General features: G+C 35.6%; 3 protein-coding genes across 3 annotated transcripts in view; all 3 read right to left on the reverse strand.

Moving 5' to 3' along the window:
* Positions 1-2,559: 2,559 nt before the first annotated feature.
* On the reverse strand, positions 2,560-7,029 carry LOC148152818 (uncharacterized). The gene is made up of 7 exons (XM_088002692.1): positions 6,841-7,029; positions 6,402-6,547; positions 4,836-4,955; positions 4,601-4,631; positions 4,394-4,444; positions 3,665-3,770; positions 2,560-3,573 (listed from the first exon to the last, which is right to left on the reverse strand). Exons 1-7 carry the CDS (start codon positions 6,875-6,877, stop codon positions 3,498-3,500), a joined length of 567 nt encoding a protein of 188 aa, XP_087858818.1. The 5' UTR covers positions 6,878-7,029; the 3' UTR covers positions 2,560-3,497.
* A 3,586-nt stretch (positions 7,030-10,615) lies between these two features.
* LOC106918215 (uncharacterized) lies at positions 10,616-14,131 on the reverse strand. Its single transcript, XM_014987788.2, has 7 exons — positions 13,890-14,131; positions 13,338-13,471; positions 12,234-12,353; positions 12,083-12,119; positions 11,918-11,974; positions 11,678-11,789; positions 10,616-11,592 (listed from the first exon to the last, which is right to left on the reverse strand). Exons 1-7 carry the CDS (start codon positions 13,954-13,956, stop codon positions 11,511-11,513), a joined length of 609 nt encoding a protein of 202 aa, XP_014843274.2. The 5' UTR covers positions 13,957-14,131; the 3' UTR covers positions 10,616-11,510.
* A 1,277-nt stretch (positions 14,132-15,408) lies between these two features.
* ldlrap1b (low density lipoprotein receptor adaptor protein 1b) overlaps positions 15,409-17,861 on the reverse strand; it is a 34,437-nt gene continuing 31,984 nt past the window's right edge. Inside the window, exon 9 of the mRNA XM_014987786.2 lies at positions 15,409-16,636. Coding sequence (XP_014843272.2) covers positions 16,492-16,636 — 145 coding nt within the window. The 3' untranslated portion in view covers positions 15,409-16,491. The remainder of the gene's footprint in view (positions 16,637-17,861) is intronic.

The raw sequence follows: 17,861 nt of genomic DNA on the forward strand, positions 1-17,861 counted from the left end.
CGTCCTGCTTTTGGAGTAAACTTTACTTTTTCTGCCAATTGAATGCCATTTTTTTATTATTTAATTACTAACCAAAATTAAAAGCAAAGGTAAAAATATTGATTTTCACTTTTTTTAAAGCATGACCATCTGGGATCTTGATTTTTTTTTATTTTCATGAGTCTATGAAAAACCATCAGGAAACAAATAGATTTTACATGTTAAAATGTATATGTTAAAATATAAATTTGTACTCTTAAGTTTCTTTGTTTGTTTGTTTTTTTGATCTTGTCACTTTAAGTTCTCCACAATACTGTTTTAGGGGAGTGTCTTAAGAGATATGAACATGAGGATGTTGTAGATCAACCCAAATAGTAGTTAATCCAGTCATTTACTTCTCTAAAACTGTCATGTTTTTTTCCGACAAACACAGATTCCTTCTTGAGTTAACTTCCTGTCTGACGTAAACTCAGACAGGACATTTTATCTTGAAATTATGTTGTGTCTGCTTGCAGAGTAAAGAAGTTTTTTTTTTTTCCATTGCCTTAACTTGCAAAATAATGGCTTTTTAGCAATTTATAAAGTGCCAACAATTAAGCCACGGCACATTTGCGGTGTCACAAAAGCTCTAGTTTATGTGTTAACAAAGCATAAACATGAGCTGCATTATTCTCGTAAAGTAAGCTGCTGCAAATGTTTACAAACTGACACAAAAAGGATTTGTAGACGGTGAAAGACAGATATGCTCACTGAATAAACAAATTCAACAGCTTTTATTGTAGTAGTTTGTACGATTTGGCTTTGGAGGAAGGAGTTACCTTGATGCTGTGCTTGGACATTTTCTACAGTTTGACATTATAAGACCTCACAAGTGTGGTTTTGTGTTTTGGTCCAATTTTGCATCACTTACACACATTCACTTCCACGTGATGATATTACTGTAATACTTGCAGCTGACTAATGATTGGACAAATTCAAGAATCCTCTGAAAAAATGACTATGACTTCTTGGAAGAAGTGTTCTTAGCAGCTTACTACACATAACCCTTATATGTAGTACGATTGCTAATATCTCTGATGCTTGATAAGTTTCATTTGTGTGTTAAGAGACTCCACTTCTTTCAATGCTGAGATAAAAAAAGACTGTTTGTTTTAACACACTGACCTGCACACATTTTTAAGCACAACTGTTGAAGTAAAAAAGTTCAGACGTGACTTCCCAGAAGCCACCGCCTCTTTCTAGTGAATGAATGTTGATGTTTCAGCAGACGTCTCGTCAAAATCAGATGAAAGTTTGACCCACAGTAACCCCCCGGCTCTCATGAATATTTAGGCTTCGATGACGCTCTCCTTTTTGATAAGTCGACAATAGGTCGCACCACATGCTAACAAAAGCCGGTTAACCAAAACTAGAAAGTTGCTATGCAAATTTCCTGTATGTGTGAGTTGCATGCATGACACAGTGACACAGAAGTGGGAAGGTTCATTTACACATTTTTTTTAAAGCCTTTAAACTTTGATTAAAGATTAGATTACTCCAGTGAGGCTGGTATGGGACAATTATTCAAATATGTATGTAAACACAACTGCTGAGAGGTTCACTGCAGAAAAACTTGTTGAAAACAGATTACATCATTTCCTGTGCCAAATCTCACACCACCAGCTGTTTTCATTTTCATTGGCTACAAAGGAATCTCCCGACATATGCTCCACCTTTGTTACCTCACAATTTAAGTGAAGCTATTTTTAAACATCCTTCGTCTTCCAAGAGTTGCCCTTTGACCAGTAACAATAACTTTTCATACACCCAAAGTACGGATGTCACATCAGTCATGCCATATGATTTATTTCAACTGTTTATTCCAGAGGGTTACACAAATATACAACTTAATATTTTTTTATTCCTAACATTTAAAACTGTAAATCTATCAGCCAGCTTCCGGCTTAGATCTGGTTTGATGTTTATCTCCCCAATCAGAAATGGCAGAGTTTATTTAAATGATCCTGCTTTCAAGCATTGCCCACAAGTCTTTAACATAGTTGATGTCCATTCTTTGGTAAAATGCAGGAACAGGAGCTTGGATTGAATTTGGACAGAATTGGGTGTTTACAACCACACAAATGCATCAAAGCTCGAGTTACTGAAGGAATACATCAGGCTAATATCAAGCTCCTTTAAATGGACTTTTGAAAGTTCTAACTTCACCTCTGTTGAGGTTGGAACTTCAGTAGAGTTCAAGTTGAATTACCCTCTATTAAAAGCGCAACTCTTGAAAGCTATGACAAAAACATATAAACAGCCTGTTTACGTGAACTCAGTCACTGCTAAGAAGAGTGGGCCAGGACACGGCTGATGGCTGCGAAAACCTCAGTCTGCAGTTTTCACCAAATGTCAGAGGCTTATGTAAATTTCGAGCCGCATGTATGTTTTTGATGTGGTTCTGAGAAAACATGCATGTCAAGTTTTTGCTCTTAGAAATCCCTGAAAAACAAAAAGACTGCATCCATGCCAATGATGAGTACATGTCAATGTTTCACAGCAAGCAAATGACATCTGCAAAAACAGACCACAGACCTCTAATGTTGGCAACTGGTATAGTTTATTAAGCTGATTAAAATATTGCAATAGTAAACAGTGCAGCTTATGAAAGGTGATACAGTGATGAAAGTATAAAAAGTGGAAAAACATGATCTCATTTCACAGAAATGAGTACACACAGTACAGTACAGGTACAAAACATACAAACCTTCTGTATGTAAAATAACATTAATTGCTCATTCGGGACTAGACTGTGAAATCTAATATTTTATAATCATAATTAATACTCATATCTTGTTAGTGTAATAATAAAAGCTATTAATAATAGTCACTTTATGTGTATAGGTTATATACACAATACAGAGTTTATTATCATTGGTCATAATGCTACAGGATGCTGAAAGAACACTCTCTGGTGCTGCATCTCTAAGCTTCCACAGCTTAAGTCATTCACAGTATGGGTGGGTTCAGGGGGCTGCTAATGGCTCACATGGTGCACACACTGGTGCAGCACAGAGGCTTCCACAGCCTCAGAAATAATTCACTTGTGTCACACTTCATCAGCAGAAGGAATTATTATCAAGGCCGGAAAGATAAATGATTTTTAAAACATTAATAATGTTGGATTTCAGTCCAAAATGATAAGCTGCGGTTAAAAAAATAAGCATCTTTGTTCTTTAAATTAATGATAATATAAGCCAATTCACTAAAAACAAGATAAATAGTTTTTGTAATAATGAATATACACAATAATCTGAGCTTTGTAACTGGAGTGCTGTGCTAATGGCAGTGGTGAGTAACAGTACATTGATAATATCCCACATGGCAGGATGCTACCGTCAAATATAGGCAACAGTGTTGAGCTTAAATACGGTTTATGGCAGAAAAACTCTTAAAGGCAACAAGCAAAAATTATTTTCTTAGATGCTTTTTGATAATAAAAGAAACTGCAAGTACATCTACTTCCAACTGTCTGTCTATCACACCACATTGGATAGCTCTGCATCATTCTGCTTTGGCACTGGCGTGTAGAGACGTCTCACAAAGGTCAACATGCTGTGAACAAAAAACAGAGAACTTCTTTACTACTCTCAGAAGCTGGACGTTTGGCTTCTGTATGGATGTTACAGAGAGGACGAAAACAAACCTGCAAATTTTCGCTTTGAATTTGTAGGACAGGACAATAAGTCCCATCAACCCCAGAAGCAGTAAGACTCCAACGATGATGTAAATGAAGGTTTTTGAGTCTCCAACTGTCAACAGACACCATTAAATGGTTAGATAGCTTAAACTGTTTCTTTTTTTTTTAAAGGGATTTTTATATTATATAGAAACAAAGAAATAGAATAAAAGTATCCTTTATTGTCCCACAGTGGGAAAAATTCAAGGTGTCACAACAGCAGGTTAAGTGAAAGCAAGAAAATTCACACAAAGAGAGAAAATATAAAATTCTCAATGAGGAACTGTACAAATCCAGAACATAAGAAAAATAATTCTACTCTAGAAGTCTTATTAAAAATAATTATTGTAAGGTAATAGGTTAATTTAGAGAAAGAAAACTTTACAAGACGTGCATAGAAAAAAAACAGGATTATAAGAACTGGGGGGAAAAAAACTGCAAATTACATCAAGAATGTTATTTCAAGGAAGAAAAACTACAAATCACAGTAGGGATGTAAAGACTTATTAGGTTTTCTGGGAGCAGAGACTATTATAAAGTCTTACAGCTGCTGTGAAGAAGGATCTTCAGTAACGCCACTTTGTGCACCTAGAATGCATCAATCTGCACGCACGCATTTTATGTTACTCTAAAAACTTGGATGGTAATAGTGCGAAATAGTTGTCATGTAAATACAATGTTTTGCTTCAAACTCACCTCCGGGGTTATCCTTGTCACCTTGACGCAAGTTCATCACATCACATGTTGCTAAAAAAAAAAAAAAGAAGACATTTACAAATAAAACACTGAGTAAACTGAAACTCAAGCTCTATTATTAAGAAATAAAAAAACAACTTATTTAAAAAATATATAAAAATTCAGGTGGTTTTGAGGAAACAAAATTTGTCAGCAACCAATACTTACTGGTGCAGTTGGCTGTGTAATCCATCAGCCCCTGAGGAAAATACACAGTTTGTCTATTGTCATGTTAATAAAATAAACTTTAATTTGAATAAGTATTGCTCATTTAAACATCTGTAAAAAAAAAAACATCTAAATACAGTTTTCGTATGCTTCTCAGAGTTTAAAGAAAGTCTGTAGTTTCCAAAGAATTGTTTGGACATATATATTTTTTCAATCTTTTGTAAACATTTTATACCTCTGCTGACCAGCACTGTGCCATCCATAAAATGTAGCCATGGCATTCATATGTCTCCAGAGTGTGGAAGCTGTTTGTCATCAGTGTTGCATGTTTGTCCGAGCTGGTTGCGAGCACGGTCTGAAATCAAAATAGAAAATAGAAAAAGAATATTCATACAGAGGTCGGTTATGATGTCGACATAACTTCATGCCACAGTAAACCATCAGTGACGGTTCTGCAAAAAACGGACCCTCGTCTGGACCCTCAAAGAATTACAATGACATGTAGAATAAAATGCTGATTCCACCAATCTCAGAATCTATTTTAGACAGTATTTGTTAAGTGCAGAATTGTCTAGTGACTACAAACATTAGACTTTAAGATCATAAAAAATATATACGAGCATATTAATTAGGGCTGCATAGAAGCACTATTGCCTTGATCCCAGGTTTAAGTCCCAGCTTGGACTCTTTATGCATGGAATATGCATGTTCTCCCTGTGCATGCGTGGGTTCTCCCACGGTACTCCGGCTTCCTCCCACAGTCTAAAAATATGGCTGTTAGGTTAATTAGTGACATTGAATATGTTTTTTAGTAAAACACTCTTAAATAGAACCAGCAAAAGTAGTACATTGTTCTGCTATTTGACATACTGTACTGTTAGGTAAATTGTATTATTATCAAATGTTCTATACCCTTATAATGCTCTTGTTTATGTACTGTTATTTGTTTTGCTATATCTGTTTTAGAAACGTTCCTGTATTGTTAATCACTCTGATTTCCTTTCTCAGAGGGCCTCTCTGAAGAAGAGCAGTGACAGCAGCTCTTTACAGAACGCCCTGCTTTTTGAGCTGTTAGACAGCCGTAAAACCGTCGCCGTGAAGATGTACAACTTGTTCTGTTTGACCCTGTGTCAGGAACTGGAGAATCTAGTTTAAGATAGATTGTGTTGTTAGTAAGTGATAATCATTGGCGCTCAACTATGTGATGAAGTGTTTCCCCCCCTCCCTTTAGAGTTACAGCGCTCTCTGTGATTAGGGATCCTAAAGACAATAAAAAGAGAGGAGCAGGCAAATATGCTTTCAGAGCGGTAGATTTGTCACTGAAAGCATATCTCTGTCTGTTCTCACAAGTAAGCAAAAGAATCTAACTTTCTCTTGTCTTTCCTGTGTTATTTAATCTGCATTAAAGGTGTCAACTCTGACATGTACATACAGTACATGTGAAGTAAGTACTTCACAAAAAATGTAAGGATAGTTGTGTAACTCTTTTTGGACATTCTTTATGGATAAAAAAATATTGCTAAACACAAATTTTCACAACCAGAACTGTTTTTTTTTATATTATCAAAGAAGTGTTTAGAGCCAAAAGGTCAGAAAGCAAAATCGTCCCTATATGTCTGTATACTAGTCCAGTCCAGTTTACAGGCACATTTAAATTAAATAAAAGTTATAATAGAAACAATAAAAGCATCACTTTAAATTTGGCTTTCAAAGATGAAAAAGTACATGACTGTTGGTTAAAAATTGGGGGAAGGAAAGGTGTGTGTGTGTGTGGGGGGGGGGGGGTTTAATTGTAACTTACAGTTTCGTTGCTCCATGAGGAATCACATCCTGCTGACGGGAAACCTGAAGCATGAGACTCCAACGAGATGCTGTGAACCATCCGGGTGCCATTTCTTTTGACCGTGCAAAGCAAATTCACAGCACAGCAGAAACGGAAAAGAAATGCTACGAAAAAAAGGCATGAAACACAACAAATGTTAGTAAAAAATACTAAATACAAGGTGTAATTGTTTCTCAATGTGGTTATTTCTATAGTGACTAAAAAAAAGCAATATAGTCACTTAAGACATCGCACACATAGTGTGGGTAGATTTATCTCTGCCTAGAGATGTCATCATCAGTCTCACCTGATGATGCAATAAATCTCAGAAAAAAAGCTGTTTTGTTTTTTTTAACTCTGCGGCAGTAACTGTCTGTTGTCACACAGCTTAAAGACAAACAAGTTGTGCATATATTACCGTATGTGAACAGCGCTGCTTTCTTCCACAGCTCCATGTTAGCCGTAGACTTTAGTTTATCAAGGTGGGAAACAGAACAAACAGAACTCTTCCACACCGACGAAGCTGCTTACTACAGATCAGATCACGAGTTGTTTAAACACACGAGACGAGTTCAGGAAGGCTGGTTGTGGAAATACCGAAGCCAACCGGTTTACCTTGTTGAATGTCAAAGTAAATCACGAGATCTGCAACACTTACTCCAGTAAAGATAAACTTCAGCTTTAAGTTCACAAAGCTAAGGTATATCATAAAAAAATAATTTACGGCACTAAACACGTATTAAAATCATGCACTTTTATCTCTCTGTTTTAGTGTTGTGACATTTTGCTTTTCATACTGCTTTTATTTTGAAATTGTTTTTGTACGGTACTGTATTTAAGAACGATGACGCAAGGTTACGCCAACAAAATTATTTTTACTAAATCTAAAAAAATACAGACAAAATCAAAATAAAGATTAAATTAATATTTACACTTAATTGTAAGTTAAAGATTAAATGTAATTCGTTAATTTTCACACCTTGAAAATTAACGAATTACATGTGACCAAAACAGTGCCACCTTGAGACACGTGACCAAAACAGTGCCGTTTGATATCTTATTGTTGACGACACAGATGTTAAATTTGATTTTTCTAGGTTAATTATCTGATTTAGATTGCTATTATTTTAACATTTTCAATGCATATTTTGCACACCTGTACACAGTTTATGTGTGTAGCAATGTGTGTGTGGAGTGGCAGTAGCGTGCGTGTGTCGTTTTAACCTGCTTGCTGCCACTGGATCTGGTGTGAGAGCTTAAACTGGAAGGACTACAGCTGCTTTTGTAAGGAGTCACACTATAAAAGATTGCAAGACTGTGTTCACTTTAAGAGATGTAAAAGTAAAAAGTGAGGGGAATTTTCAGGGGCAGCTCGAGAAAAAAAAATCCTGGTGGGGCTTTTTGGGGGTGGGGCAGTAGATTGCCTTTCCTAGTCCATTATAAGAATTAAATTTTTTGGTTGGAAAATGACTCAGTGATTCTTGAGAATAGGGACAAAATGGGTTTTAATTTTCCCATATTTTTTTTATTATTTCTCAACCTTATGTATACAAATATGACAAATAATGTTTTGGAAATGCTAAGGTACAGGCTCCCAGCTGCAACATTTTTTTAAAAAATTACATTTTTAATTGACCTGACCTAGAACTTTGTCATCACCATCTGACAAAAATAAATAAAAAAATAATTTTTAAAATATCCTATTAGTGATATTTTACTCATTTTACAGACAAATGCTTCTCAAGAAACAAAAGAAATATTATTTAAAACAAAAGACAACAAAAATCCATCTGACGGAGTTGACGAAATGCCAAGCTACCTCGGTTTATATGATGTTATTCTGAAGGAGGTCATATTGTACATAGACATCGTATTAATGTCTATGATATTGTAGCTCGTCAGGTCCATGAAATCTTTACAGTTTACCAATATTAAGCTTTTATTTCACAAAATTTCATCAAAGTTTTGAAAATTGTCAGTTATGGAGTTGACACATGATGGTTGTGACAAGCAACTTAGGAATAAAACAGAAGAAAAACTAAAGAATAACATAAGCTAACCGGAGCTAATTAGCCCTATGAGCAAAGGAAGAGAAAAGACGACATCATGGGGTCCTCAGAAGTTCTGGTGCCCCCCCAATAATGCCTGATCAGCAAATCCCAGGAAAATATACATTGTGCTCACATGACCCAGGTTAGTTTAGTCAGATATTTGAAAAAAATATATTTTGTGTGTATTTTATTCAAATTTGTTGCTTCATAGTACCTGTTTTGTCCCTATTCTCAAGAATCACTGGACTGCAACTCCACAATAATATTGCATTCTTCATACAGTGACATAACATGTAAAGCTAACTTAGCTAAATATTGCAAGTTCTGTAACTTGCAATATGTACAGAGTTTGATTTAAAAAAAAAAAAAAACACTCTCAACAGCTAACCAAATCAGACTCAAAACTGAAAAATTCCAAACTAATTAATCTATAATGACCTACAAGCTTAAAAAAACGGGCTAAATTCAGGAAAGAGAATCTGAACTTTTGAGAATTAACCGACACCAAACAGCAGAGGCCCTGCTACCTAAAAGAAAACACACTGGATGAAACAAATATGGCTACAACCATAACATTAAGAAGATCACACAACTTAGACTTGACTTACAAGAAGCTACAGCTCTATTATGTTTAGGTGACATAATAGGTTTATATATTTTATGATAGGTTCAGATAAACAAAATGTTGACCTGAAAGCTTCACACACTGGCCAGGAGAAAGTTTGACCTGCATTAACCCCTGCTCCATATTTTAAAAGCATTTTTGGTTTGACTTCCTGCTCTGTCTCATTCGCTGACGCGGGTCACGCCACATGCCACAAGAAAAGAAGTCAGACAACTTTCAATACTTTCTTATTTAACTACATGCATGACACAGTGACCCTGAAATGGAATGCCTTAGATGTAAATAAATCCTTCACGCCTTCTTTAGAAAGTTACTATCAGTAGATGTAATGGCTTAAATATGCAGGTAAACAAAAGTGACGTAAGCTCACTTCCTGTTACATCACCCTCACACCACTAAGAGTTTATTGGTTAAATATACATCTCACCACCCAAAGAGCCTGTGACAGCTGACCCTACTGTCACACAGACCTGAATGGTGATTGTTTTTTTTGTTTGTTTGTTTATCCTTAGCATTAGTTTAGATATTAATTAGTGAATAGTTTAGATTTTTATTTTTAAAAATTATTTTCATATGTTATGTTATGTTGACTTCAGTTTTTGGGCCCAGTTCTTCATTGTTTATTTTTGAACTTTTTTGTAATAAATTAAGATTATTTTTGGATTCCATTCAGCGTCTCTCTGGCTGGTTTATGCAAGAAACCTCACAGAGCCCCACCCTTGTTTTGTGATCATCTTTTGTTTCTCCATACAAGTTTGGTTTGAGATTTAAATACTCTCAGCCTCATGAAGAATGTCATCAACTTTGGGTTTTTTAATGATTGTTTTCCAGGATGGTATAATTATGAGTCAAACATTTTCAAGAAATTTTAACATTAATTTCAGAATTTCTTCAATCTTTATAGGGTCAAAGTTACACACACAGGTTAAAATACACACTTTTACCACTCTTGCATGTTATGCGGCTAACTGTAGTGCCTTGTGTATTGTGCTAGATTTCTACCATCATTAAATATTGAACAAGATCAGGTATACTAACTCATCTTATTGGATTGGACCAAATAGGCTAGTATTCACTTCTCGTTTATTTCCAAGCTTTATGATGCTTTTGCTGATCTCCGTTCTTTCCTTTGACATTTGATATATTCTGAACACTGCAGATCAGAAACATCCAACAGTTCCAGTTGTCAAACTCCCACAATCCGGGTCAATCTCACACATGCTTCTCCTTACCTACTTTTTACAGCTACTAGAATCTAGTACATTATGGTACTTCACACATAATTCCAGTTGGACAATTAACCACCTTTCTTGATAGGATTTGAAATAGTTCATTTGAGTTTATTTGGTCTGGATTCGTGTCCAGGTTTCAACCATTTGACAAAAACCGCAAAACCCAGATGAACAGAAATAAGTTCCAGTGTTCAGGCACAGACCAACAACCATCAAAACTCAAGCTTAAAGCTAAATCAAGCTTTTGACCAGAACCTGAATCAGGCTAAAACAAATCTCAGACACTTTATGTTTATAATAACATGATTTATTACAAGCATTAGAATAATAAAGAGCAGCTCATGAAAGGTGGTAATGAGAGGACATGATCTCATTACATTGGAATGAATCCAACAGTACAGTACTTAACAGCACATACAAACCTTATCTATAATAGTTCATAGTATATAATCATAATTAATGCTCATTTCTTATTAGTGTTATATTAACAACTATCCATAATATTTATTTAATGTGTGTATTCACACAATATATCATTTAATAAATAGGTCACTATGCTACAGGACGCTGAAAGAACACTCTCTGGTGCTGCATTACTGGTCTCCAAGCTTCCACAGCTTTAAGTCTCTCATTTCCACCAGGGGGAACTCAGGGGAGTTTTTGGGGAGGTTACAGCATTTCTAATGCCTCTCAGAGTGCACACACTGGTGCAGCAAAGAGGCTTCCACAGCCTCGCAAACAATTCATCTGTGCACCGATGCGTCAGACCTCATCAGCAGGGGGATTGTCATCAAGGCTACGAAGCTAATTAAATTTAAAACTATAATAGTGTCGCGTGTGAGAGTGCAGCACAAATCTGGCACCTGGTTTCTTACTCAAAAGATGCAACCCAATCTCAAAGCTTAGCTTGCAAAAAGAAAAAGTTCATGCAAGATAAATATTGTTTAAAAATATCATATCAACAGTTATTATAGAAAAACCACTTGTAGAAATAAAAACAGCAGTAGTAGTCAGATGGCAGTAGTTAGTAATAGACAGAACTTTAGATTTAAGAGTAGACAATTATTTCAGATATTAGTCCAATTGTTTCCTAAAGTTATATGACGTCTTCTATAGTAATAATGCAGAAGACAAATCTAGATAATAATAGTGAATCATCTCTGAACAGAAATCCTCCACTTTACACATGGAGGACTCCTGGTTCATTATTTTCCCTTCGCCCAGCTCTGTACGGTTGTCCAAAGAGGCTGCAGTGGAGGATCCTGTCAATCAGGACAAAGAACAAAGCATTGTCTCAGTATTGTCAGAATCAGTGTTATATTTGGAGGCTATGGGAAAAAAACTGACCTGGGAATGCTGTCTTTGTATTTGTAGAGCAGGAAAATGGTAATCAGTCCGATGAGCACGATCGGTACCACGATTCCAGCAATGACTCCAATACTAGCGTTAGACTGTTTCTCTATTAACAGATAACAATACATAATTATATATCTTAGATTATAATCAACAAAAGGAAAATCACACACTCCATTACTATAAACTTTTCTAACATTAAGCAACATATGAAGAGAAATAAGGATGTTTCACCTGTAGGTTTAGTGGTAGGACTGTCTCCATGAAGAGAGTTCTTGCTGGCACATGTTGCTGAAAACGGGAGACATTTTTATCAGGGGGAAAAATGAATAAAAAGGAAGATCTGAATGAATCAAGGGAAAAAAATGCTGATATTCTAAAACAGTTTATAAAACTTACTGCTGCAGTTTGCTGAAAAATCCATCAATCCTAGCTTCTGAGGGAAATAAAGAACAGAGTTTCATTTTACTGCAATGTTGTGGTACAAATTTTATTTTATATAGTTTAAGCATGCTGTAATTTTATTCTCCACATCTCAAAAATGTAACACCTGTGACTGTGAGCACTGTTGGATCCAAGACACATCGGGAAGACATTCAGACGTTTCCAGAGAGCTGGAGTTGTGTCTCATCACCAGCTCAGTTTTGTAGTCTTTGGTTGCGAGGATGATCTGAAGTCAAAATACAAACAGGAAGAGACCAGAGCATCTTACTGAACCTAAAATCAAAGGAAGGTCAAAATTTCTGCCAGATTGATATTTCTATATTTACTATAAGCATTCCCAGCCAGTAACAAATTTCATATCACTTAATCATTGCAGCACAGGAAAGTAATTTCAATAGCTTATCTCAAAAAGTGAAACTTTTGAAAATTCCTTTATACATCAATCTGATCAAACTGTGAATTTAACTGTTTTAATTGAATCACTGAAATGAGTGAACTCTTCATTAAAATTATAAGTTCATCTACCTTTAAATTGTACTCATATAGGAAAAAAAAACAATAGGGCAGAGATAGAGAGTTTAGGACTTAGACTTCATTTAAGGTAAGTAGCAAAAAGAAAGACTTTAGAATTAGACTCAAATCTTACCAACAGTCAGATTCACACATAATCAAGAGTAACAGTAAACCAATTGATATGCTCCAGACCGTAAATTTGACAAGTGATGTGCTTTGTGAAACAAAGTTAGAAACAAGTTCGCCATGCATTGCATCTAGAACAGAATCCAGTGAAGGAGTGGAAATATGAACACATGGACTGACAGGTGCTAACAAAATAAGGACCATTTTGTTTTTATTAAATCAGTTTGACATTTGCTAGTGTTATTTTCTTTCTAAATTCTAACAGAATTTAAACGTATATTTATAAAACGGTAAATGTTATGCTTTATCAGTTTTAAACATAATTTAAAGCAGCTCCACTCATGGTTTTTTCATCTTTAATTAAATGACATGAATGTTTATTGAATGTTCATGAACTAAATTAGGCCCAAGGACAAAATATGCAGGAACTACAGCATGTTATAGGCACATTAGGCAGACTAGAAAGCATGCATTTGACAACAAAATGTCTATTTAATCCATAGAGATTGAGAGTGTATTTGACTTGTAAACATGTCAAATGTACATTATCAGGGTAAAAGTAAAAACTTACATCTCCCCTGTTCCACCAGTAGTCACACTCGGCTCCTGGGGGAATTTGGTGGTCGGATATGCTGAAAAGCATCGGGTTATTTCCAGTGGACCTACAGTCGAGGACTGTTGCACTGCACATCTGAAGAAGGAAGGCTGAAAAGATGGAGTTACAAAACAGAAAGTATGTTTAAAACGATCAATATAAAATCATGGCTATTCATTTCTAACTTCTGTCCATCCAAACTCGCCTCACACAAAAACTAAACGATTAATCCACAATATTTAAATATCAAACTTTAATCCCTTAGTTTGTAAAAAAAAAAAAAACACACACACAACACACACGCACACAATAAAACAACAACGCGAAACAGCTTCCTGTGTGGCATCAGCAACATTGTTGCTATAGTACTAACAGTAGACTCAGTCGGCTCGTAGGTCGTCTGTAATTGCGCACATTTCGCGGGAACAAGCATCCGAAATTTAAACGTATAATCTGTGCAGTACTTTTATATTTGTTCATCGTGACAGCCTAAAAGTAACTAAACCAGTTTAAAATTAATGTACGTACGAAAGAGAAAAAGCATTGCTCTCCGTTGATACCCGCCCATGCCTCCGACACCCATGCTTGCCCACATCTACTCCAAGCCGGTGTTATACTTCCGCGTACCTCCCTTTCCGGAAAAAAAAGAAGAGAAAAAAAATAACGCTCCAAAATAAAACATGTTTGTTTTAACGCGATGAAAACCATCGTCGAAACTACGGATTTTAAAGTACTTAACATATTCAATGATGAGGCTCGCTTGTCAGATTAAAAATACCTTTTGAATTTACTGAATATTCGGTATGTCTAAACATGCAGATTTGATTAACTCAAAAAGACAGACATTTTAAAATCTACCACTAAGCAGACTATTTTAAGCGGGTTTGTCTTAGATTATGATAATTTTTCTGCTCTTTTAATTCATATTTTACTTCAAATATTTCAAGTTTAAATGCGGTCGGCACTCTTTTTAATACGTAGTTATTTTATTTTGAAATAAAAAGGAAAAACCTCATCAAGGGATTTTCCGCGGTTGTGCAAGAATCCAATGAGAGGTAATGCCGGGTGGTTCAAGTCTTTGTTCAAGTCATGTGATGATGACACAATGCATGGCATGCACAGATGAAAAATTGCATCACCTCGGTTTATTTCCACGCAGATAACATTAAGTTACAGAAAGTGAATATTTTTGTGTTAAAATCTATGAGATATAATCTGAGCTGTTATTGTTTACTCATTATTTATATTATGACTATTTTAAATATTTTTATGAAAATTTCATAGAACTGCGAACAAGTATGTTAATGTATAAGGGTGCATTTGTATTTCTGTGCTAAGGATGACACCTAGTGACTGAATTCAAAGCAGTCCAGAAAAAGACCTTACAGACTGCAAACTTGCAGACCTTTGACCCCTTATAAGATTCCTCAGCTTAAACATCTCTCCTGATTTAATCCATGTTGTAACAAAACTTATTTAAATGCTGTCCAATAGTTTAGGCCTTAAAAAGGACTTAAAGCAGAAATATGAAAAAAACCCACAGGAAATTGTGTAATTCATACAGTGGTTTTAAAAAGCAGAGCTCTAAGAAACAATGTCCTAAATAAAACTTTTAATTGTTTTATGATGAAGGCAAAAACCTATGAGAACAAGCAGGGGACAGAATATCATAGTTTGCTTTTTGTTTGTGTTTTTTAGGTGGGGGTAAATCCCTGCAAATATTGACTGTTCATCAATTTGTTAAAGACAAGCTAACTGCTAATCAAATACTCTTAATTAAATAACTCATGAGTGTGAACTCCATAACGTGGTATGTTTTTGGCAGATTGTTGTTCTGGTGGACATAGGCTTCATCAGTAATTGCCTTTGTTCCAACTGTATCGATTTAAAAATCTGGGAAGGATTATAAAATCTTTCCTAATAATCTAAGTCCATAATTTTATAGTTGATCTACATGGATTATAAACAGTTAATAATGGTCCCAAGAGTGTTTTTAAATGAATTGTTTTAACTAAAACAAGAGAAAAAAAATGATCACACACAAAAATAGATAATTAGATTTTTATTAAAATTTATGTAATTTAAATTAATGCAAAAAAACAAACACCAAAAATAACACTGGGAACAGTCCCTGTGGGGTGGGGGGAAATTAAAAATAGTAAACTGAATGTCATTGTAACATATTTTGACAAATGGCGTCCGAGTGCCAATAAAAGCTCTTCATCCTCTTATTGATCTGTTTAACAAGTCTGAATCTAAAAGTTCAAATGAACAAATGAGAAATTTGCAGTAAAAGTAACTGATTGCCAGCTCCTTTTTTCTTATTAAAGCCTTGAGCCCGAGTGGGAATTATGTATTGGCAACTGCTTTTAATAAAACTGTGTTACACACAACAGTATCAACGTATCCGTCACACAGATTTAGCTCGGGGATTCAGAGGTGCTAAACAGCTTTTCAAGTTGAGGAGGAAAAGCAGTTAGTGTGAAAGCAAAAAAAGGTATTTTGACGTTAAAATCCTCTTACACGAATTCTGTGCTTTTAAAGATGACTGAAAGCTGAGTGCAAAAATAGTTTTTGCAGTAGAAAAAAAATAGGATTGTCACTTTGTTTTGACACTTTTTTTTTTTTTTTTTAAAGCTTTTGTGCCCACTGGAGTTGTAACACGCATATAGGTAGTAACTTCCTGCTGAACACAGTGCGGATCTAGCGAGTTAGCATCCGATCTGCTAAGGAAAACAACAGCCCACCTCGCGGTAGCTCTCACACGCTTTCCGTGTCGCAGTGTGCACATACATAGGAGTGATAGGTAAACACAAAACATAATAACAGACTGACTGTAACAAAACATGGAGCGGCTGCATGTTTTTTTCTTCTTTTTTTTTTCCATTGAAAAGTAAAGGGGTGAACTGGTTTGTATTGCTTTGGCCTGTTGTGTGAGCAGTTAGCTCTTGTTGTCCTCTGCTCAGGTGGATTCAGAGCCATCAGAGATCCACAGACGGTTCGAAAACGTGGCAGCGGGGAGAAGCTGGGAAAACTTGCCGAATTCACCGGCTTCTGCATCTATTCTACCAGCGTTTTGTCTTCTTTTTCCCCCCCCTGGTTTTCCCTCCTTCTTGGCAGAGGCTTCACGTTAGAACTCAAGCGTGTCTTTTTGTGCAGCTGAGTCCGTCTCTTCTTGGTCCCATTTGCCTGTGGTGAGGCACTCTTCACTATTCAAGTCCTGAGGGTTTACCCCAATGTCCAGGACCTGGGGGTTAGTGCGAGACTCAGCGAGTCTGCAAAAAGCAAAAGAAAATGAGACATTTTAAACTTAACTTAGACTTCTGCACGACAAAAGATACGATGTTTACTTGACATGTGGATAAAAAAAAAAAAGTACAAATATTTCTAATCATTAGTCTCATTATATTTGACTTCCAATGAACTGCAGCTGCTCTTGTAATCTTCAGAGGAGGCACCTGTAAAACTATATAATAATGCAAGTCTCAACAGTGGCACATCACAAACCTGCGTCTTGATGATTCCTGAGCTGTGTGCTGCATTTGATGTTGATCATAACGTTGATTAGACTTAGGACAGTCTGGGGGACTATTAAATATTGTGGTAAACTTATTCAAATATTACAGGTTATTATGGGACATACATTTGGCAAATATACATTTGAGCAAACAGATCGCTCCTCAGGGCTATAATCTCATCCCACCTATTTTCGACTTTAATTATTAGACTTTGTGTTAAACTTGCAGGGTTGTTAAACACATTTTTAGGTTTTCTTATCTGTATGTTCCACTAACACAAGATGTGAAGTAGAGGTTGGCTTATGATGTATGGTAAAGGGTATCTAAACTATCTTAGATTAGATTAAATCTGGACTGAATTGAGATTTTTTAAAAGCCCATTTTGGTTTTGTCTGTAAACATTCAAAAACTACAAGTACTAATGCTTTTGTTTGGCCTCTAAAAATAGAATCAAAAGTTCAGTAAAATGTCTCTAAATGCCAAAAAGCTGTGAAACAGCCCCTTTTATTCATTTATTTAATTTCAAATGAATGTGTATCAAACTTGTAGCTTCTAACTTTTTTCCATACTCGACTTCATATTGTTTTTAATGCTTGTGAAGTCATCTCAGACTGAGTGGGAACTCTGAACATCTCATACCATCTGTATGCTGATGACACACAACTGTACATTTTTGTTTTACCATGACCACAATGATAGTAAAACATTGTGGTCATGTTTTACTACATGACCACAATCCCTTGCAGTTACTGCGCAAGTCTAGTCGAAGCATGCCGCCGCAAGAACTGTTTTTAGCTCATCTACAAAAGACGGAAGTCATTATTTTAACTCCAATTAAAAACCAATATTCTGCTAGTCTCAGGAAGGGTTAAAACTGCAGAGAGCCAAAAACATTGGTGCTGTTATGGACTCAAACTTAAAGTCCAACACAGGAATGTACCAATGCCAAAAAAAAAGGTTTCTTGTCAAAACAGAGAAAAAG

Source organism: Poecilia mexicana, unplaced genomic scaffold (assembly GCF_051168715.1).
Source record: "Poecilia mexicana isolate PSO_F unplaced genomic scaffold, ASM5116871v1 scaffold_22, whole genome shotgun sequence".
Classification (NCBI taxonomy): Eukaryota; Metazoa; Chordata; class Actinopteri; order Cyprinodontiformes; family Poeciliidae; genus Poecilia; species Poecilia mexicana.

What these genes read in the sequence shown, in the direction of transcription:
- LOC148152818 (XM_088002692.1), bottom strand. Translation starts at nt 6,877, where the DNA reads ATGGAGCTGTGGAAGAAAGCAGCGCTGTTCACATACG. An exon ending in AGCAGCGCTGTTCACATACG is followed by an intron (nt 6,548 to 6,840) that starts GTAATATATGCA and finishes TTTTTTTCGTAG; the next exon opens with CATTTCTTTTCCGTTTCTGC. An exon ending in TTACACAGCCAACTGCACCA is followed by an intron (nt 4,445 to 4,600) that starts GTAAGTATTGGT and finishes TTTTTTTTTTAG; the next exon opens with CAACATGTGATGTGATGAAC.
- LOC106918215 (XM_014987788.2), bottom strand. Translation starts at nt 13,956, where the DNA reads ATGTGGGCAAGCATGGGTGTCGGAGGCATGGGCGGGTATCAACGGAGA. An exon ending in AGCAATGCTTTTTCTCTTTC is followed by an intron (nt 13,472 to 13,889) that starts GTACGTACATTA and finishes CCATCTTTTCAG; the next exon opens with CCTTCCTTCTTCAGATGTGC. An exon ending in TCCTACCACTAAACCTACAG is followed by an intron (nt 11,790 to 11,917) that starts GTGAAACATCCT and finishes ATCTGTTAATAG; the next exon opens with AGAAACAGTCTAACGCTAGT.